At 38.9% G+C, this 24,005-nt stretch overlaps 1 protein-coding gene across 1 annotated transcript; it reads right to left on the reverse strand.

Moving 5' to 3' along the window:
• Positions 1-15,362: 15,362 nt before the first annotated feature.
• Positions 15,363-15,851, reverse strand: LOC130957399 (uncharacterized). The gene has a single exon (XM_057884259.1). The coding sequence runs from the start codon at positions 15,849-15,851 to the stop codon at positions 15,363-15,365; it is 489 nt and encodes a 162-aa protein (XP_057740242.1).
• Positions 15,852-24,005: the final 8,154 nt, after the last annotated feature.

The raw sequence follows: 24,005 nt of genomic DNA on the forward strand, positions 1-24,005 counted from the left end.
TATTTAATTGAATAAATTTAGATTCACACTTATTTGATTGAATTCTCGCTAGAAACAAAAATAATACCAAATTTGTTTAAATAATTTTCGGTGTCAAAACTAAAATATCTATATGTTATTGTTAAAAAATTTTGGTATTATTTTTTTGATAAATTCTGCATAATTCAAAATTCTTCTTCTTATTCCGTCCTCATCTTTTGCTGCTGCTAGCTACTTCTTTTTCATCTTTTTTTTTATCTTTTTTTTCTTATTTTATTTTTTCATAATTTTTGTTGTTTTATTCTCTAACAATAACGATGATTATAATGATGACGATAATAGAAGAGAAAAAGAAAAGAAGAGAAAAAATTCAAATAAAAAAGAAGAAAAAAGAGGAGGTAGTGATGACGGTGATGATGATGACAACAGTGATAACTAAAGAAAAAATAAAAAAAAAATAAAAGAAGAAAAAGTGGTGTACGAATGAGGAAAAAAAAAAGAAGTGCACATGAATATGAAAAATAATTATACAATTTAGTTAGACTAAATTGAATAAATCACTTAGTTGTAAAACTTTTTTTGTAAAAAAGAAGTTAAGTAAATTTGAGTAACGTCAATAAAGTCAAACAAAGTTGAATAAACAACTGAAGTTATAATTTTAACTTAATTTTTATGTCTTAAATGTCAAAATATGTACAATTATAAGGCAACCATATAAATTAACATTTAGAAATAAAGATATCATTAACAAATATGCTAATATTTAACATCTTTTTATATTTTATTATCAATTCAATCATGCGTTATTTCTTTAATGGTGCATCGTATTTTAGTAGCCATAATCAGTAAAAAAAAACCTTTATATAAATTTAAATAATAACTTTGTTTCTAAAAAAAGGAGTTAAGTACGATTTTGATTTTTGAAATATAGGTTAAGAAATTTTTTCGTCTTCAACTTTTTTTTCATACAAAATCGTTCATAAGGTTCTGCTAAATTTTAAAATCATCATTTTTAATAAAATCTTAAAATTTTAGATCAAATTATTTTTAATAAAAAATTATAAAAAGAAGAAAAAAAATAAGAGAACGAGAGTGCTAAAATTGAGAAAGGGAACCACGGGAAAGAAAAGAAGAAGAACCGGGAAGAGAAAGGTGGCGGCGACGCCGACGAGGGAGCTGACACAGGGAGGGATCTCGCCAGAGATGGCCTTCCAGTTAGCAACAACAAGGGTGGTGAGGTGGTCCAGCTTGCAGTTCTCCGGAGCGATCGGTCTTCTCGAAGATCAGGTCCTCAGATTCACCGCGGAGGTTGATGTCCAAGACACAGCTTGCAGTGGCGTCGCAACTCATACCATACCAGTCCAGGCAGTAGTTATCGTCGGACCATGTTTTGAAGATGCCGAGATAGGGCTCGCTCAGGGATGCCATGAATGCTTGGAAGCGATGCCTTGTTCGACGGTGAGCATCCGTTGACAGTTATTCTTGCGGCGGCGAGAATGACGGTTGCTATCAAGAGAAGTGGAGAAGCCATTGTTTGAGGGTAACTCTCTCTAGTAAATGACAATATAGAGTGCGAAAGAGTGAGGATATTTTGGTTCTGATTATGATTCCATTGTTGTTAATTCTGATTCTATTATTTTTTTGCTTCTGTTTCTTCTGCTTCTAATTTTGATTCCATTCTTTTGCCTTTGAATTCATTGTTGTTGTTGATTCTTCTGCTTCTATTTCTTTATTTATTATATTATTTCTATTTTGATTTTATTGTTGTTGTTGTTGATACTAGGATGAAGAAGAAGAAAAAGAAGAAGCAAAACTGAGTATTTTGGTAAAGAAGATTTATTGGAGAAGGTTGTTAGAGAAGGGTATTTTGGTCCGAATGACAATTTTAAAACCTAGCTGAACCTTAGGGACGATTTTTTATGCAAAAAAAGGTTGAGAATGAAAAATTTTTTCGGCCTATACCTTAAGGACCAAAATCATACTTAACCCCAAAAAAGATAATAAAGCCTCCTCCTCGGTACTAAATTCTTTCCCTACGAAGTCCTCTGCAGACCTAAACCCTGTAACATCACCGTCATATATAACTAGGTCACCGCCAATGCCATTCTTGTGTGCTTCATCACCCAATTCACCCGTCTCAGACTCATTTCCAACGGTGGCATCGTCGTCCCCACTCGAAGAAGACATACCACAACACTCTTCTAAACTAAGCCAATCTAACTCCTCCCCAACACTGAACTGAAAGCTCAAGTCCATCTTAAAAAACATAGGAACTCAATCACCTGGAAAATGTATAATTAGCAATATTTAGATAGAAAGTGACAAAGAGAAAATATTTATAATTAAAAATCACATTATATCACTAGTAAAGTTATAATTAACTATTAAACACTCATTATATCACTAGTGAACTCATTAAGATAGTCAAACGAAACAAAAAAAAATTATTGACTTAACTAAATCAGCAACAAATATTTAATCATCTTGTCTTACAGTTAATTGGCTTAATTTTAATTCATATGTTTCTTCGTTGAACGAAAAGCAAGGTTGAACAATTTATTCTTTTCCTTAACAAAGCTCATTAATTTATGCTTTTCTTCATTAAGTTAAAAACAAAAATTAACAAGCTATTGATAAATCACAATTTTATGGTTTATCTTGTATTGAATTTAGTGGATTTTATCAATTTATTCTACATTTATTCACTGAAATAGCATAGTTTTGTGAATTCTTCCTAAATTATGCTTAAGAGTGAAAACATACTTTTTAGGCTCTTAATTTGGTTAATATAATTCACTTTAATCCCATTCGATACCTTGATGTGTTTGTTGAGTGATTTCAGGTTTAGAAAGCAAGTATGGATTGAAGAGGCGAGGAAAAAGCATGCAAAAGCGAGAATTCATGAAAAAATGAAGTTTTGAGTATTTCAAGATCATGCGTACGCATGATCATGTAACACCCTACCATATAGAGTCTTATGCTTAAGTCATAAAACAGAGGTGGTGAGGTATTACGACCTCTAAAAATAAAATATAGTAAGTATAGTATTGCAAAAATGTTTATAACTAGGAGCCTTTGAAAAAAAGTGGGTAAAACAAAACTGATAAGTCGAGAATCGCAACACTCCGATCAATGATGTAAACGAAACGGATATAGGACAAGCTATCATGAGAAGATACACAGAAGAGGGCCAACAATACATATGTTCCGGGGGTTACCTGAAACTGTAGGTCGATCTTGGACGAGATCTTCTGTACTGGTCGGAACGGAGGTATCCGATTTGTAGGACTTGATGGAGGTGCTGATTCCTTCATCCCCGGAGGGTGGGGGGTACCTGCAAGGGACTCCGATGATTAAGTTAGGAAGGGTATTAAGCAGGTATTGAGTAGAATCAGAGTATGAGTTATACCTGTGTGCTCCAGTGTATTTATAATGGCGTAGAGTGACCTTCTTAGATAAGATAAGTTAGTTATCTTATCCTATCTTTATCTTATCTTCAAGGGAACTGCCCTTTTCTCTATAGGCTTGGGCTGCCTTATGATTTGGGGCGTGTTCCTCTATTTGGGCCCTTTTTTGGGCTTTCTCGTGATTTAACCGAGCTCTTTGAGAAGAGGTCGGTTTGTCCTGACCTGCACAGGTCGGTCGCTTTGTCTGTAGAACATCCCGGGTCGGACAGCTCGACCCCGAGTATGAACAGGTATTAAGCAGGTATTGAGTAGAATCAGAGTATGAGTTATATCTGGGTGCTCCAGTGTATTTATAATGGCGTAGAGTGACCTTCTTAGATAAGATAAGTTAGTTATCTTATCTTATCTTCAAGGGAACCGCCCTTCTCTCTGTAGGCTTGGGCTGCCTTAGGATTTGGGGCGTGTTCCTCTATTTGGGCCCTTTTTTGGGCTTTCCTGTGATTTGGCCGAGCTCTTTGAGAAGAGGTCGGTTTGTCCTGACCTGCACAGGTCGGTTGCTTTGTCTGTAGAACATCCTGGGTCGGACAGCTCGACCCCGGGTATGAACAGTGTCCCTGCTCAAGCTCGGTCTTCTCTTGGAGGCAGAGTCTTAGTTTTTAGGACTTTGAACCTTCTCGGATTGAGCCGATCTCGAGCATTTTGTCGATTTCATCTTTGCATAGTTCCTTTGAATGTGGAGCGTTTCACTTCCTCTGAGAGCGCGTGCTTTTGTATTAGCGTCCTAGCCTTGGGAATGTGCGAGGGTTTAAATGCCCCTTCTTGCTGCTCTGCTCTTCAGCTTTTCCCTTCAAAGCTTTCCTCCTTCTTCCAGGTTGGTTCTATTTTTGATTCTTTGATGACGCTCTGATTTTGTATGTTGGAAAGTTTTGAACCTTTTCCTTAGTTTCTGTACTTGGTTTATTGCTGTGATGCCTGTTTCCTGGTCTTCTTTCGTCCCTATGTAAGCTTTGGGTGATTTTCCTGGTTTTGGCTTCTTTTTAGGGTTGATTTCTGTACTGCTGTTTCAAAAAAGGTTGCTCCTTTGATAACTTGTTTGCTTCATTGATTATTTTGCTATACTGGTTGATGATTGTTCTTCGATAGAGATGATGGTTTTTGATGACCTTCTTTTGACTTTTTGCCTTTTTCTTCTCGGAACGCTTGTTTTGTTTGAAAAAGGGTTTTATCTTTGTAGCTTTTCTGGGACTTCACTCTGTCATTTCCTCCAAAGGATGCCCCTGGACCCTGGTGTGCGTCTTGGGGTTTTCCTTTTACTGTTTTTGTGTGCTTAAGGTCGCATTTGTTCGAGTTGCTTGCTTTTTGTCCGAACTTGCTTTTTGGGGTTAGTAACCCGTTTCCTTTTCTTTGTAGGGTTAGTTGGCCATGTCTCTCGCAAAAATATTGTCGAGGTGTCCTCTAAGCTACCTGAGGGGATGTTCGAGTGGTTGGACTCCTTGGTGTTGCTGTGTGTATCCCTAGCTAATGCAGAATTCTGCACAGAGCTTAGAAAACACCATCGGATCTGTAGTAGTGAGAATCAGGACGCAACTATGAGTTGGTGGAACCCAATTCTGATGACAGGGTCTGTTTTCCTACTTCGACCTAGGGAGAGCCTCCTTTCTTTTGATTTCTTCTTTAGCCAGATGGATATTACCCTTCCTTTTACTTCCTTTGAGACCGACTTATTGTGGTCTTGCAACGTGGCCCCATCTTAGCTTCATCCGAATTCTTGGGGCTTTTTCAAGATTTTTCAGATGGTTTGTCATGAGTTTGGCGTTAAACCCTCTTTAACCCTTTTTCTGTATCTCTTTGTGTTGACCAAGCCTGGGACTACAAAAAAGAAAGCTTCTTGGATTTTTTTTAGGTCGGCCCAGGGACATAAAGTCTTCTCCATGTATGATGAGTCTTTCCGTGATTTTAAGAATTATTTTTTCAAGATCCGAGCTATTGAAGGAGCTCGTCCTTTCTTCTTGGATGAGAATGGCAAGCCTCGTTTTCCTTTAGAGTGGCAAAGGAATGTAGTTGGGTCTAGGTATACCTGGGAGATAGGTGTGGGTAGTCTACTCGCATTTCTGACTCAAGCTCCCAGGTGGGCTCCTCAACACCAGCTCGACTCTATGCCACTTTCACTAGTGAAACTTCTTTTCCACGTAATTTCTTAATACTCATGTCATCCATCCTGACCGGAGTCACTGGCAGAGTCAAATCTTCTGTTAACTGAACCGATTCCGGTTCTAACACATGGCTAGCGTCAGGAGTGTACTTCCAAAGCTACGACACGTGAAATATATCATGCAGGTTCAAAAGGTGAGGCGGTAGAGCCATCCGATACGCCACCTGTCCAACTCTCTCGAGAATCAGAAATGGACCGATGTATCGAGGATCCAGCTTTTTCGTCTTAACTTGCTTGGTAGTCTCAGCTATCAATTCTGGCCCTAACAAACTTTTCTCTCCAGCCCCATACCGGCATAGCGAAGATTGGCATTTCCTCCAATATAGAGTCTCATACGGCCCATCCCGATGCTCGCATAGTAGCTATTATTGTACGAAAACTCCACTAGTGGCATATACCTATCCCAGCCTGGCGGTTGATCTAGAACACAAGCCCTCAACATATCTTCTAGGGTTTGGATTGTTCTCTCAGATTGACCATCGGTTTGATGATGGTAAGATGTACTTAAGCTCAAATGGGTTTTGAAAGCTTTCTGAAATGCACCCAAGAACCTTGAAGTGAAACGGGAATCTCTGTCGAAAATTATATTAGCGGGCACACCATGAAGTCCCACAATCTCCTTGATATACAGGCGTGCTAACTCCTCAAGAGCATAGTTCATTTGAATGGGTAGAAAGTGAGCCGACTTCGTCAGCCGGTCCACAATCACCCAGACAGCATCAAAACTGGTTCTAGTCCTCGGCAATTCCGACATAAAATCCATCGCAATGCTCTCTCACTTCCATTGTGGAATCTCCAAGGGCTGCAATATCCCAGAAGGTCTCTGACGTTTAATCTTTACCTTTTGACAAGTTAAACACTTCGAGACGTATTCTGCCATATCATTCTTCATACCAGGCCTCCAGAACATAGCCTTTAGATCATTGTACATCTTAGTACTCCCAGGGTGAATAGAAAATCTGCTTTTGTGCGCTTCCTTTAATATGTCTTGCCCCAAAGTCCCAACCTCCAATACAATGATCCTACCCTTGAATCTCCACAATTCATCTTGATCTCCTGACACTCTTCATTGCTTCCCTTGCTCAATAGTAGGTAATACCTTCGGCAGCACATCATCGTGTTGATGAGCCATTAAGAGTTCGGATTTAAAATCACTTGAAATTTATAACCGACTTAAACATAGAGTTCCAAACACTTCCTGAACACCGATCTTCAAACTCTCGAATGCCTTAAATAACTCTTCTTCTCGAAGAATAATCCAAGAAGCATACAGCGATTTTTGACTTAGCGCATCTGCCACAACATTTGCTTTTCCCAGATGATAGTTCAACTCAAAGTCATAGTCCTTCAATAACTCCATCCACCTCCTCTGACGCATATTAAGTTCTTTCTGATCAATGAGGTATTTCAAGCTCTTGTAATCAGAGAAAACTCGGAACTTAACTCCATAGGGATAATGCCTCCACACCTTAAGTGCAAACACAACCGCAGTAAGCTCCAAGTTGTGCGTTGGATAATTAACTTCATGAGGCGTTAGTTGTCGTGAGGCATACGCCGCCACATTCCAGTGCTACATCAGCACGCACCCTAGACCCTTGAGTGAGGTAGCACAATACACATCAAATGGTTTATTCGGTTCGGGTAACACCAACACAGGCGCGGTAGTCAACTTTTGCTTCAACACTTGGAAGCTCTCTTCACACTCAGGAGTCCCAACAAACGGCGCGTCCTTGTGGCTTAACTTGTCAGTGGCAAAGCTATCTTGCGAGAAGCCTCTGATGAACCTCTGATAGTAGCCATTTAGACCCGGAAAACTTCTTATCTCAGTAACTAAGGTCGGTCGTCCCCGATCCATCACTGCCTCCACCTTAGAAGGATCTACAGCTACCCCTTGTTTACTCACTACATGGCCAAGAACTTTACTTCGTCCTTGAAAATATCGTTCGCTCCATGAGTCTGCGTGAGGGGTTCCCTTCTCAATCTAGCCAATAGTCATCCGCGCTTTACCAATCCTTGCAGCATCTCACGTCCGGAGTCTCTCGCCTCCGCCGCGTCACTCTGATCGCCTTATATTAAGGACCTACCTATTCATCTATACTAGCCAATCCTTCTATTAAAATAACTTAGGGTCATCTATAACAGATCATGATTATTCAACCATGTGTTATGAGTGAATACTAGTCTCCAGTATTGTCTAAAGTGATAAGGAATTATGTTATCAGTTTTCTTATTACCTCAAATCTGAGGATCGGATCCAGTAGTACCTCGGTCTCTCTCCTGTGTGGGTAATCTCTGACCAAATGTCCTGACTTTCCGCAATTGTAACACAAGTCCGAACCATAATGACACGGCCTATTTGGGTGACGACGTCCACATCTCTGACAACTTGAAACATCTGAAGTAGCCGCTGTCTATTTTTCCTTACCGTTTCCTTGTAATTCCTCATTCATCGCAAAGTTATTCCGCTTCTGAGGAAAATGTTGTGGGTATCCTCTCCTTTTAAAATCTTGACCCCTTGTCGTGAATCCTTGATTGTGCTCCTGCGTTGGGACTCCCGGTGGTCATTCTCCACCTCAGCAGCCTTCCTCACATATTCTTCAGCGACATGGCTTTTGTTCACAAGTTCAGAAAAGACCTTAATCTCCATCGGTCTAACAGAACTCAGAATGTCACTCCGAAGTCCTCCCTCATACTTGATGCACTTTCACTCCTTGAAGTCTCCTGGAGCTCCTTGACACATGCGAGAGAATCTGAACAGCTCCTCAAACTTATCTGTATACTCAGATATCGACATCACACCCTACTTCAGCTGTAGTAACTCCAGTTCCTTGGCCGTCCGGGCGAAATTTGGAAAGTATTTCTTGTAGAATTCCACCTGGAAGGCATCCCAGGTGATAGGATCATCACCCTGCTGTATGAGACATCAGGTTCCTTGCCACCAATGTGACGCTTTCTCGGTGAGCAGATAAGTAGCAAACTTGAAGCACTGCTCTTCCGGCACCAGCTGCACTTGTAGAGCTCGCTCCATAGCTTGAAACCAAGTGTCGGCTTCAGTAGGTTTGGTGGTTACCTTGAAATTTGGCGGATTAACCTTTAAGAAGGTCGCTAGCATCATCGGGCCTTGAGTCTCATTTCGCCATTGCCATTGTTACGCAGCTGTTGCCCAAGAGCCGCCGCAGTGGCTTGCATAGCAGCAGCCATATTTTCCAATGCTTTCATAAAGTTTACGGGGTTGTTTGCATTCATCTCGTGTTCCTCAGTTCGATTCCTACCTTTCGCTCAACCACAACCGCACCCATGAGTCACCATATGGTCCTGTCCACACCAAGCAAGTGATATCAAGGAAATCAGTCTCAATATCGCAAGCCTAGCGCTTCAAAGTTCCAAATGCAAACTCATAGACTTTATGCTATGTTTATCAGTCAGATATCCTAATAGAACATAAACACAAACACGGAGAATGCACATAAGCATAGTCAGTCCATCTCTCAGGCTCTATAGGAACGAACTGCTCTGATACCATAATGTAACACCCTACCACACAGAGTCTTATGCTTAAGTCATAAAACAGAGGTGGCGAGGTATTACGACCTCTAAAAATAAAATATAGTACGTATAGTAATGCAAAAATTTTTATAACTAGGAGCCTTTGAAGAAAAGTGGGTAAAACAAAACCGATAAGTCGAGAATCGCAACACTTAGATCAATGACGTAAACGAAATGGATATAGGACAAGCTATCATGAGAAGATACACAGAAGAGTGCCAACAATACATATATCAAGGCTAGGACTCGGTTTGCGAAGATAACCGGTCAGAGCATAACAGTATACATACATATATAAAGGAATTTCCCAAAAGACAGCCCAAAAGACAATATAGGAATCTTGTTTCTCCAAAATAACCTCTAAGAGGAGTCGATACAAAATATATATACAGTAGAGAATATAAGTATCTAGACAAGTATATAAGATCAAAATAAAATCCCAATAGACAATGGATCTCCGCCAAAAGGAAGTCTCCGGCATGCCTCTACGAGGAGCCTCACGTCTTGCATCTAAAAACCACAAAATCCGCATGGATGAAACTGGAGGTTCTCAGCATGGTAACAATGCCAAAATATCTAACATGTAATGTCCTGGGAAAGCCGAAGGAAATCCTAGAACTTCCAGTTATAATAAAAGTGTATAAACAATTCTAGTCCATAAGAATCAAAAATAGGTAACTAACTAAAGGTCTTCATTCTAACTACAAATCCCCATTCCAGATCTTACAAACCTCCCAACCATCAACAGTAATTGAGATGCAAACACAAGTATATCAAACAAAGAAATGCACAAGTAGGAAGCAAATATATCAACTAGGCAAATAGAAAGTAACGATGCAATCAATTAGGCATTCCAAACAAGTCACATATAATGCATATGATGCATGCCTGTCCTAGTGGCTGATGAGTCTCATCTGTCGGTTAACTAGCCAACCCAACGTGTCCTGGTAGCTAACTCGGACACCGTCTCTCTATTGTGCATCAATATCATTAGAGGTTGACTTGGCGGAAATTAGCAGATTAAGAATTATTAAGAAAAATAGCGTTGCAAGTACATCTCTTAACTAGCAAAAATCCACTTGTCAATTTATAAAAAGAGTTGTCACAGATTTTGTAAATGAATTACTGGGAGTATGAGTCACAGGTCATCTCCCAACGAGTTGCAAGAAGATGTGCTATTTTACTAATCAGAGTTTTTTCAAAATGGTTTTTAGATTGATGAACAGAAAATTAAATTAGAGAATTTATGTAATTTAAATAAAAATCTTGACCGGGAGAGGATTAATCAGAAGTTCTATCCTTGTTGGAATTTTCTCAAAATCAATTAATAATTAGTAGTTGTTTCTACTTAGTTAACCCTCAACGAATGAAGAAAAGTCAAGTTAAAAGTCAACTTCTATTCACAAGTCCTAATCCTCTCCCTTGGGAAGGATTAGAGTTAGTGACTAACAAGTCAACCAACAACGAACTAATTACAATTGAACTCTTGAGTATTCCAACTCAAGGTTCTCCTTTTAATCAACTCCCAATCAAGTTGGGCAACTACTCCATTATCATAAATATGGACTTCACAAAATTAAGAGGGAAAATAAAAAGAGACATGATAAATAATAATCAAAGAGATCAATTAAAAATAAAAATAGTCTTGTATTAATGAACTCTAAAAAGAATCCATTGTCAACTCTGGACAAATTAAGAATATAGAAGAGTAAATGAAAAGTAGGTAAACAAACTAGAATGACCAATTCCGGAGGTAGACTCTTCTCAATAACTAAAGCCAAAATCTTCAAATCCTAAATAATGAATGTATATGAAAAACCTAGAGGAGGAGTAGAATCAGATCTAAAAACTAGAAATTAAGCGAAATGAATGTTCTCTTTCATCTCTGCATGTTCCCTGGCTCTAATCTGTGCTTCTGGGCCAAAAATTGGGTTAAAACGCGGCCCAGAATCTATGCCAGCGACTTCTATAATGCTGCAGATCGCGCAAGTCACGCGGCCACGTCGTCCACGCGTTCGCGTCACTCAGCGTTTTCCGTGCCACACGTGCGCGTTGTCCACGCATTCACGTCACTCGTGCAGCTTTCAATCCACGTGTTCACGTCATGTACACGTTCGCGTCGCTGTGAATTTTTCCATTTCGCGCGGTCGCGTGAGCCATGCGCCCGCGTCACTTCTTGATGTTCATCTCCTCAATTTCTTGTGTTCCTTCCATTTTTGCAAGCTTCCTCTCCATTCTCTAAGCCATTCTTGCCCTATGAAAGGAGACTAAAAATATACAATTAAAAGACCTTTAGGAAGCAAGTTTTCAATCATAGAACATTTTCAGGAAGGAATTGTAAATACATGCAAATCATATGAATAAGTGGGTGAAGACTTGATAAAACCACACAATCAAACACAATATAAATCATAAAATAATGGTTTATCAACCTCCCCACACTTAAACATTAGCATGTCCTCATGCTTAGTTGAAGGAGACAAATATGAATGAATAGGGACATGTAAGACTCATGCAATGCAATGCAACCTACATAGATGAATGCAACTATATGATTTTGTCTGCCTGATTAAAAATAAATAAGTTCTCTAAGACAAAACATGGAGCAGATTCCACTAGTTCAAATCACACAGTAAAAGCAGGTAAATTTGTAAGAAGACAGCTCGTGAAAGCAAGGGACATGGAATCAAGCAGTGAACCCTCACTGATGGTGTGTGTGCACTCTAATCTCTCTAGTCTATAGGGTAATCACTCTATCCTTCTCTAATCATGCTTTCAAATTTTTGTTCTTCACCTAACTAATCAACAACATTTAATGTACTAATGCAAACATCATGAGGTCTTTTCAAGGTTGTAATGGGGCTAAGGTAAGGGTAAGGGTATATATGGCTAAGTGAGCTTATAAAATGAATCTTTAATTAACTCAAGCCTTCACCTAATCATATATGTATGTTCTATATAACTTTAAATTTCATACCTAGCTACCCAGAATTTCCTTTTCACATTCCATACTCATGCATCAACCTTTATTTTAATTTTATCACATGTGCATTGATTTTTGAACTTCAACTTATCATTGGGGTAACTTTATCCCCTTATTTACTAAAATAAATATTTTTTTATTTTCTTATTTTTATTTTTATTTTATTTTTATTTTATTTTTATTTTTTTATTTATTTTTTTATAATGAAAATAAACATAGCTTATCAATGCACATAGAATTTTAATTTTCTTTTATAGTTTCACATGAGTGGGTACCCAAATTCCCATTATTTCATCATGACACGTTCCTTTATTACCCTTTATTCCCATAATCTTCCCATACTCAATTAACACACAATTTCTATCTTAAGTTAACCAAAGATTCAATTAGGATATTTAATTGTTTTTCTGCTTAAGGCTAGTAATGTGGTAAAATGCAGAACAAATGGGATTAAAACGACTTAAAGTGACTAACAAAGGTAATTAAAAGGGTAGGCTTATTTGGGATAAGTGAGCTAACAAACAATGGCCTCAATCATATGCATGCATATAACACATTAACATTGGACATATAGGATAAAACAGAATTCAGATTACAATCATAGAGAAGTAAACACACAAGAAAAAAATATTTATGGTTAAATAATGTAACCATGTATTTAGGCTCAAAGTCTCACGGGTTGTGTATTCTTTAGCTCAAAAACCATGTTCCAATTACAACTTCAAACAAATTTAACATAAAGGGTTTGATTTAAATTAGTAAAATTTATTAAAAATAGGGTCTTAAAAGAAACTTATTATCTTTTCAATCAAGTAGAATATGCATGCAATTAACCTATTACTATGTAATCTATCCTATTCTAAAAAAAAACTAAAATATTTGGTTTTAGGGAAGAGAAATTACCTCCGAAAGTCAGGTACTGACCAACCTCCCCACACTTAAGGCTTTGCACCGTCCTCGGTGCCATCTGTCAGGAACAAAGGTGGGCTAGTAGCAATATCTCCACAGTCGAGACCGTCATGGCTCCCTGTGCTGGTAAAGGAAGTGGAGTCCGGGGTGTCAGAGTCCTCGTCAGGTCTGTGGTTGCCTGTGAGTAGCTCCTTGAGGTATTTGAATCGGCGCTGGTTGCGGCGCTCTCGTAACTTCGCCTTTCTGGTCTTGCCGGTCCAACCTCTCCAGTATTTGATGGAGCAGCTGACTTGTTGAAGGTGCTTGTGGTGTTGAAGGAGGAATGTCTGCAGCTTGTTCTACGGACTGGTTGGTAGTGGCTGTTGGTGGCCTGAGATATTTCCCATTGGGGACGTACTGATCATTCCGTGGAAGTATGGCCTTGGTGTCCCCAGCTCTGTAGGAAACTCCAGTTGTTGAGACAAGATTTGAGACCAAGGCGGGAAAAGGTAGGTTGCCCACAATTTGTACGTGTCCCATGGCATTCCGGATATGTCTTGGTAGATTCAGAGGCTGGTCTGTAAGGATGCACCATAGTAGAACGGCCATGTCTGCAGTGAAGGAGGACTCATGAGTGATCGAAAAGACATAATAGGACATAATCTGTGCCCATACGTGAGCCTCCAAGGTAAGAGCGGAAGCCGATATTCCCTTAGGCCGGGAACGATGGTATCCAAAAATCCATCTGCTGCAAGGTTGTGCGATAACTCTGAGAACAGCGTCCCAGTCTTGGTGGCCATCCTGAAAGGGAAAGAGTAAGGACGTGAAAACTTCAACGGTTATAGCAAGGAAAAGAATGGGAAAGGTGGTAATATATGCACAGTAAAGAAGAATGACGTTAACACATGGTCATGACTACACGTGAAAAGTCAACAATGGAAATATAGCAAGTGCATGGGAGGACAGTTAAATGCAAGGTGTTTATTGGCATGCCAGCAAAGGCATAAGGCATGATTAGCATAGATCAAGCATTCAATGTCCAAGTTAAATTACTAAGCTTGTCAGACTAAGAATCTGTTTGTAATAACAATTATATTTAATCACTAAAATATAAAAAGGATTTTTGTGAAAAGCAAGCATTTAGACTAGTAGATTAAAAAAATCTAAAAATAGTGCATAATTCCATACGGACGTTTTCACAAATACATAGCATGCATGGTGAATAAGGCATAGAAAGTATTAAATTGAACATGCAAGTAACCCTATAAAAATAATATATAATTGTTAAACAATTCTTTAACAATCCATAAGCAAAATATAGGAAATAATGACCCAAATAAATTTCCAACACCATTAAAAAGAAAAAGAAAGAAAGAGAAAACATGGATAGTAAAAGTAGGAAGAAAAAGAATAAGAAAACATAAAAATAAGAAGAAGAATAGAAAAGTAAGGAGGAAAGAAGAAAAAAAAACCTTGATAATGGTGGTGAGAAAGAGGAAGTAGAAAGTGAGAAAGAAGGAAGGAGGAAGAAGGAAGAAGGAGGAAGAAATAAATAAGAAAGGGAAACAAAAAGTAGGATTTGGGGAAAAAAGATAAGATACTTTAGCAGATTTAGATAATCTGTGCGGCGCATTCGACGCGGACGCGTGGGGCACGCGTTTGCGCAGATAGCGCTTAAAGGAAGTGACGCAAATGCGTCGGTTACACAGACGCGTGACATGATTTATGCTAGTGGCACGAGGGCAGCCTCGCGCTCGCAAAACTCTCTGTGTGAAAACTCAATTTGCCAAATTTTTGGGTGACGCGGTCGCGTGGTTGACGCGAATGTGTGAATTGGCCAAAATTTGAAAACGGCGCAGACGCATGGGGCACGTGTATGCGTGGTAGGGCTTGTGCGTCTAGCACGAGTCCAGCCCAACGCCAACTCAACTTACTGCCATACACCCTTTTTACGTCGAATTGCAGGGCCACGCGTTCGCGTGGGTGACGCGGACACGTGGGGAGGCTATTGCGCACATGATACGGACGCGTCAACGACGTGGTCGCGTGGATCCATCAGTGCCAAAGGCACGCCTCCAGCCACACTTTCGCGTGACTCTCTGTTCAATTATTTTTTTCTTCCCAATGCACATGCGACGCGGACGCGTCGGCGATGCTGGCGCGTTGCGTGCGATTTTCCCTTTTTTTTATGCAATATGCAAATGAGATGCAAGCAATAGGCACTAGTACTAAAAAGATTTATTTGAAAAAGGAAATTAAGGAGAGGGAGAAGAACGATCATACCATGGTGGGTTGTCTCCCACCCAGAACTTTGCTTTAACGTCCTTAAGTTGGACGCTCCACTAGCTCAGTCTTCTGCTGTGGGTGGATCCTCCAAGAGGAAGATCTCTAGCTCCTGGTTTTTCGCCATCTTTTCGCCATGAAATAACTTCAAGCGATGTCTGTTGACCTTTATAAGTTCATGGCTTAAAGGATGGCTCAAGTGAAAGACTCCGTATGGTTCTGCCTTCTCTACTCGATAGGGACCGTCCCATCTGGATCTCAGCTTGCCTGGCATGAGCCGCATTCTGGAGTTGTAAAGGAATACTAAGTCCCCAAGTTGGAACTCTCTTCTCTTGATGTTCTTGTCATGCACAACTTTCATCTTCTCTTTATACAGCCTGGAGTTTTCATAAGCTTCTAGGCGAAGGTTCTCTAATTCTTGCAATTGCAACATCCGTTCAGCTCCGGCTTTCTCATAGTCCATGTTGCATTCCTTTACCGCCCAGAAGGTCTTGTGTTCTAACTCAACTGGGAGATGACAGGCCTTTCCATAAACTAAGCGGAAAGGACTCATCCTGATTGGTGTCTTGTATACTGTCCGATATGCCCAAAGCGCATCTTGGAGCCTGGTGCTCTAGTCCTTTCTATGAGGCTTGACTATCTTTTGCAGTATGTGATTTATCTCTCTGTTAGATACCTCTGCTTGTCCATTAGTATGGGGGTGATAGACTATTGATACTTTATGAATTATCCCATGCCTCTTCAGTAATCCTGTTAGTCTCTTGTTACAAAAGTGAGTGCCTTGATCGCTCACGATTGCTTGTGGTGATCCAAAGCGACAAATAATATGGTTTCTAACAAAGGAAACAACAGTGTTAGCTTCATCAGTACGGGTTGGAATTGCTTCCACACATTTAGAAACATAATCTACAGTGAACAGTATATAGAGGTGACCATCAGAATTTGGAAATGGACCCATGAAGTCAATGCCCCAAACATAAAAAATTTCACACAAAAAACATAATTTGTTGAGGCATTTCATCCCTCTGGGATATATTACCAAATCTTTGGCAAGGAGAACAAGATTTACAAAGGTCAGCAGCATCTTTAAAAAGAGTAGGCCACCAGAATCCACAGTCTAAAACTTTTCTAGCTGTTCGTTGAGGGCCAAAATGTCTTCCACTCTCAGATGAGTGGCAGGCCTCTAAAATGGACTGGAATTCTGATTGAGGTACACACCGTCTAATTACCTGGTCAGCACCACACCTCTATAGATATGGATCATCCCATACATAATATTTGGACTCGCTTTTCAGCTTGTCTCCCTGATGTTTAGTAAAATTGGGAGGAAAAGTGTGGCTAACTAGATAATTAGCTACAGGTGCATACCAAGGAACTACATCAGATACAGCCTGTAAGCTATCAAACGGGAAATTATCATTGATAGGAATGGAGTCATCTTTAATGTGCTCAAGGCGACTCAAGTGGTCTGCCACTAAATTTTGGTTACCACTCCTATCTTTAATTTCCAAATCAAATTCTTGCAGCAGTAGCATCCAACGTATTAGCCTTGGTTTAGAATCCTTTTTAGCTAATAAATACTTTAGAGCTGCATGGTCTGAGTACACTACTACCTTAGTACAAAGTATATAGGCTCGGATTTTATCCAGAGCAAAAACAATAGCTAGAAGCTCTTTTTCAGTAGTAGTGTAATTAGATTGAGCAGCATCTAAAGTTTTAGATGCATAAGCAATTACAAAAGGATTGTTACCTTCATGCTGAGCTAGTGCTGTTCCTACTGCATGATTGGAGGTATCACACATGATTTCAAATGGTTGACTCCAGTCTGGTCCCCTCACAATCGGAGCTTGAGTCAGGGCGGTCTTCAGCTTATCAAACGCTTGTTTGCAATCTTCACTGAATTTGAACTCAATGTCTTTCTGCAGTAGTCTGGATAAGGGTAGTGCTACCTTACTGAAGTCCTTAATGAATCTCATGTAAAAACCTGCATGGCCATGGAACGAACGGACTTCCCTCACAAAGGAGGGGTAAGGTAAACTAGAAATAACATCCACCTTTGCTGGGTCTATAGAGATACTAGTATCAGAAACGACATGTTCTAGAACAATTACTTGTTTCACCATAAAATGACACTTTTCAAAATTTAAAACAAGGTTTGAACTAACACACCTGTCTAATACTCTAGATAAACTATCCAAGCAAAGGCTAAATGAATCACCATATACGCTAAAGTCATCCATAAAAACTTCCATACAGGTCTCAATGAGATCAGAGAAAAGACTCATCACACACCTTTAGAAAGTAGCTGGTGCATTGCATAAGCCAAAGGGCATTCTTTTATAAGCATATGTCTCAAAAGGACATGTAAAAGTAGTCTTTTCCTGATCTTCAGGAGCTATATGGATTTAAAAATAACCTGTATAACCATCTAGAAAGCAGTAATGAGATTTACCTGACAAGCGATCAAGCATTTGTTCAATGAATGGCAAGGGGTAATGATCCTTGCGAGTGGCTTGCTTGAGACGCCTGTAGTCAATGCAAACTCTCCATGCGTTCTGCACTTTGGTTGTCAGAAGTTTTCCCTGTTCATTCCTTATTGTTGTGACTCCAGACTTCTTGGGTACCACTTGTACTGGACTTACCCATTCGCTATCTGAGATGGGATAAATGATATCTGCTTCAAGTAGTCTGGTCACTTCCTTCTTGACAACTTCTAAGATGGTTGGATTCAATCTTCTCTGAGGTTGACGGACAGGCTTTGCTCCTTCTTCTAAGAATATTCTGTGTTTACAAACTTGAGGGCTGATGCCTACTATATCTGCCAAGCTCCATCCAATTACTTTCTTATGCGTCCTGAATACATTAAGCAGTTGTTCTTCTTGTTGGAAAGTGAGATCCCTTACAATGATAACTGGAAACTTCAGCTTGTCCTCAAGGTAAGCATACTTGAGGTGTGGAGGAAGGGGCTTTAATTCCATTTTCTGCTCATGGTTCAGTTCTGGATTATCTGTGGCTAGTGAAAATGGTAATGAATCTTCAGTATGTTCAGAGGGTGTCCCCACACTTGGATCTTGCTCCACGTGACTCTCTTCCATTTCTTCCTGGTGAGTTGCAGCTATAATTTCATCAAAGATGTCACATTGGAATATGGAGTGATCTTCTGGGGGATGCTTCATAGCTTCATCCAGATTTAAGCTCACTGTTCTGCCATCTACCTCAAAAGAATAGGTTCCCGAAAAGGCATCCAGCTTGAACTTCGAAGTCTTCAAAAACGGTCTTCCAAGCAGGATTGACGAAGGCTTTCCTGAGTCATTTTGGGGCATCTCCAAGATATAGAAGTCAATGGGAAACTGATAAATCACTATTTTATGGTTTATATTATGCTCAATTGAGTGGATTTTATCAATCTTTCATACACTTATTCATATGATTTGCATGAGTTTACGTTTTCCTTCCTAATGCTGTGCTATGATTGAAAACATGCTTCTTTGGTCTTAATTTTGATATGTTTAATCTTCTTTTATTACCATTTGATGCCTTGACATGTGTGTTAAGTGATTTCAGAGATTACAGGGCAAGAATGGCTTAGAGGATGGAAAGAAAGCATGCAAAAGTGGAAGGAATACAAAAAGTTGAAGGAACTACAAAGCTATCAACCTGACCCTCTCGCACTAAAACGACCATAACTTGAGCTACAGAGGTGATAATGACGCAGTTCTAGTTGCGTTGGAAAGCTAATATCCGGAGTTTTGATTTGATATATAATTTGTCATAGTGTCCATAGAGTTAGGCGACGCAAACACGTGCTCCACGCGGACGCATCGTATCTGCGAAAATCAGCATGGCAGAATTCGTTTCTAGCGAATCCTGGGCTATTTCTGGCCCAGTTTCAAGCCCAAAAAACACAGATTAAAGGCTGCAAAGTGGAGGAATGAAGGGGACAATTTAGATCAGACTCATAATTCACTTTTCATATTTTAGATGTAGTTTTTAGAGAGAGAGGCTCTCTCCTCTCTCTTAGGATTTAGGATTAGGATTTTTAGAAATTAGGAATATTTCTTCTTCATCTTAGGTTCAATGTTCTTTTTATTTATTTTCTCTTTTATTTGTTTAATGACCATTCATGTTATGATTTTCTTTAATTGATATAAATTGAGATATTTCAGACTCATGATTGCTTTTCCCTATTTTTTTATTTAGATTATTTACTATTGGCTTTGGTTGATTAATTGGTGACTCTTGAGTTATCAAACTCAACGTGATTGATAATTGTTATTTTTTCTAATTGAATTGAATTCCAATAACTCTAGTCCTTTCTTAGGAATTGACTAGGACCTGAGGATCAAACTAATTAGTCCACTTGACTTTCCTTTGCTTTAGTAAAGGTTAACTAAGTGGGATTAAAACTCAATTCTCATCATCATCGATAAAGATAACTAGGATAGGACTTCCAATTTCTCATATCTTGCCAAGAGTTTATTTTACAGTTATTTATTTATTTTACTTGTCATTTAACATACTTCTTCCTTACTTTCAAAACCCCCAATCTATAAAACTCATAACCAATAATAAGGACATACCTCCCTGCAATTCCTTGAGAAGACGACCCGAGGTTTGAATACTTCGGTTATCAATTTATTTAGGGGTTTATTACTTGTGACAACCAAAACATTTGTAAGAAAGGACTTTTGTTGGTTTAGAAGCTATACTTGCAACGGGGATTTATTCTGAATTCTAGACCACGCAAAAGTTCTCTCTTCAGAAACGTGAACCCCTTAATGCTCACTAGCACATCCTCAGCAATTCCAACCACTGTAATAATGCTTTTATCTGCTAACACAAATCGAGCTGCCGACCTTTTTAAGGGAGGGAGCCTTAAAGCATTATATATAGATAAGGGCATAATACTCACGCACGCTCTTAAATCACACATACAGTCAGAAAATATCACACCTCCAATGGTACAGTTAACCATACATGGGCCTAGATCACTACATTTTTCAGGTATATTTCCCATTAAAGCAGATATAGAACTACCTAAAGGAATAGTTTCTAATTCATTAATTTTATCTTTATGTTTGCATAATTCTTTTAAAAACTTTGCGTATTTAAGTACTTGTTGAATAACATAAAAAAGGAGAACAGTTACCTCAACCTTTTTGAAGATTTCTACCATTTTGGGATCAAGTTCCATTTGCTTTCTGGATTTCTTAGCAAGGTGTGGAAATAGAATAGGAGTGGCGTCTCTTACAGCTTCAGCTTGCTGGGTGATGAGCGGATAATTTGTATACTTTTTGGCATTGTTTTTAATATGTTTTTGTTATGATTTAGTTAGTTTTTAGTATATTTTTATTAGTTTTTAGTTAAAATTCACTTTTCTGGACTTTACTATGAGTTTGTGTGTTTTTCTGTGATTTCAGGTATTTTCTGGCTGAAATTGAGGGACCTGAGCAAAAATCTGATCCAGAGACTGAAAAGGACTGCAGATGCTGTTGGATTCTGACCTCCCTGCACTCGAAGTGGATTTTCTGGAGCTACAGAAGCCCAATTGGCGTGCTCTTAACGGCGTTGGAAAGTAGACATCCTGGGCTTTCCAGAAATATATAATAGTCCATACTTTGCCCAAGATTTGATGGCCCAAACCGGCGTTCAAAGTCACCTCAAGAAATTCCAGCGTTAAACGCCGGAACTGGCACCTAATTGGGAGTTAAACGCCCAAACTGGCACTAAAGCTGGCGTTTAACTCCAAGGAGAGTCTCTACACGAAATTTCTTCATTGCTCAGCCCAAGCACACACCAAGTGGGCCCGGAAGTGGATTTTTATGTCATTTACTCATCTATGTACTAGTTTTCTATAAGTAGGACCTTTTACTATTGTATAGAAAAATCGAGGGAGAGCTTTTGATCATGTTTTATGATTGAACCCTCTTTGGGAGGCTGGCCATTCGGCCATGCCTAGACCTTGTTCTTATGTATTTTCAACGGTGGAGTTTCTACACACCATAGATTAAGGTGTGGAGCTCTGCTGTACCTCGAGTATTAATGCAATTACTATTGTTCTTCCATTCAATTCCGCTTGTTCTTTTACCAAGATATCACTTGTTCTTCAACATGATGAAGGTGATGATTGACGCCCATCACCATTCTCACCCATGAACAAGGTAACTGACAACCATTCTTGTTCTACAAGCATCTGAGGCTTAGTGAATGTCTCTTGGATTCCTGATTGCACGATGCATGGTTGATCGCCTGACAACCGAGTGCTCGCCTGACAAACGAGCCAGCCATTCCGTGAGATCAGAGTCTTCGTGGTATAGGCAAGAACTGATGGCGGCATTCAAGAGAATCCGGAAGGTCTAACCTTGTCTGTGGTATTCTGAGTAGGATTCAATGACTGAATGACTGTGACGTGCTTCAAACTCCTAGCAGGCTAGGGCGTTAGTGACAGACGCAAAAGTATCAATGGATATTATTCCGGCCTGACCGAGAACCGACAGCTGAATTCCGCTATGCCGTGACAGGACATATGCAATCGCTTTCACTGAGAGGATGGGAGGTAGCTGCTGACAACAGTGAAACCCTACACGAGCTTGCCATGGAAAGGAGTAAGAAGGATTGGATGAAGGCAGTAGGAAAGCAGAGAGACGGAAGGGAAGGCATCTTCATACACTTGTCTGAAGCTCTTACACCAATGATATACATAAGTATCACTATCTTTATCTTCTATATTATTTTCATTCATCATCATATACATTTGAGTTTGCCTGACTAAGATTTACAAGATGACCATAGCTTGCTTCAATGCTAACAATCTCCGTGGGATCGACCCTTACTCACGTAAGGTATTACTTGGACGACCCAGTGCACTTGCTGGTTAGTTGTGCGAAGTTGTGTAATGCCATGGTATTGAGCCACCCAGTTTCTGGAGCCATTACCGGGGATTATGAGAGTTGTGAAAAAGTATTGTTCACAATTTCGCGCACCAAGTTTTTGGCGCCGTTGCCGGGGATTGTTCAAGTTTTGAGCAAGCTTTTGGTAACAATGCCTGGGATTGTTCTAGTTTGGACAACTGACGGTTCATCTTGTTGCTTAGATTAGGTATTTATTTTTTTTTTCGAAATTCTTGAAGATGAATTCTAGAGTTTCATGATGATTTGTTGAAATCTGGCTGGCTGAGAAGCCATGTCTAATCTGATTGGACCGAGGTTTCAACTTATCACCACAAGAGCTTGTTGATTTTCATCAATTTTGCTTTTGGAGCAGTGATCTGCTAAGATTTGGCTGACCTTTGGTCATGTCTAGTGTTTTGGACCGAAGCTTTCTTTGAAAGCTTGGCTGGCTGTGAAGCCATGTCTAATTCCTGGACCGGAGTCTTAGGCTAGCATTGCACTGATTCCTGGAATTCTCATTAAGAATTTTGATACCTTTTCCCACTTAATTTTCGAAAAACACAAAAAATTTACAAAATCATAAAAACCAAAAAAAAAAATATTTGCTGTTTCTTGCTTAAGTCTAGAGTCTCATCTTAAGTTTGGTGTCAAATGCATGTTTTTGTTATATTTTTCGAATCCATGCATATATTTCTTTGTTTTGATCTTTGAATTCTATTGACTTGAAGTATTTTGTGTGTCTCATATGCATTCTCATATTGTTAGTGTCAGTAGTATACAAACTGCTAAGTTTGGTGTCTTGCATGCATTGTTAATTGATTCCTTTTGCATTTTGATTATTAAAAATCCAAAAAATATTTTTAATTTGTGTCTTTTCAAGTCAATGATACAAAGAATTGAAGATTCAAAACATGCTGCAGAGGAATTATACAGAAAAAGCTGAGCATTCAAAAATGCCCAGTGAAGAAGGCAGACTGGCGTTTAAATGCCAGCCAGGGTACCTGGTTGGGCGTTTAACGCCCAAAAAGGTGCATTTTGGGCGTTAAACGCCAGAATGGATACCATTCTGGGCGTTTAACGCCAGGATGGTGCTAGGGGGAAGATTTTGTTTTCAAATCAATTTTTTTTCAAGTTTTCAAAGTTTTTCAAAATCAAATCTTTTTCAAATCATATCTTTTCAATCAAATGTTTTCAAAATCAATTTCTTTCCTTTTTCAAAGGTACTTACTAACAATTAATGATTTGATTGAACATTTTTTGCCTTTTCTGTTAAGGAAGGTTTTATGTTTGAATCATATCTTTTCTTGTTAGGCAAGTCATTAATTTTTAAAATCATATCTTTTCAAATTGTTTTCAAATCAAATCTTTTTAAAATTGTTTTCAAATCATATCCTTTCAATCACATCTTTTTAAAACCAATCATATCTTCTTAACCACATCTTTTTCAAAATAGTTTTCAATCAAATCTTTTTGATTTCTAATTTCAAAATCTTTTTCAAAAATCACTTGATTTCTTTTTCACTCTTATTTTCGAAAATCAATTAAGTGTTTTTCAAAATGTTTTCAAAATCTTTTACTTAAATTTTCGAAAATTACTTCCCTTCTTCTCACATCCTTCTATTCATGGACTAACACTATTCTTTAATGCAAAATTTGAACTCCATCTTCTTTGATAAGTTCGAATTTTCTACCTCTGTCTTCCATTTTTCTTTTCCTCTGACACCTCAAGGAATCTCTATACTGTGACATAGAGGATTCCATATTTTCTTGTTCTCTTCTCTTTCATATGAGCAGGAACAAAGACAAAGGCATTCTTG

The sequence above is a fragment of the Arachis stenosperma genome, chromosome 10 (assembly GCF_014773155.1).
Source record: "Arachis stenosperma cultivar V10309 chromosome 10, arast.V10309.gnm1.PFL2, whole genome shotgun sequence".
NCBI lineage: Eukaryota > Viridiplantae > Streptophyta > Magnoliopsida > Fabales > Fabaceae > Arachis > Arachis stenosperma.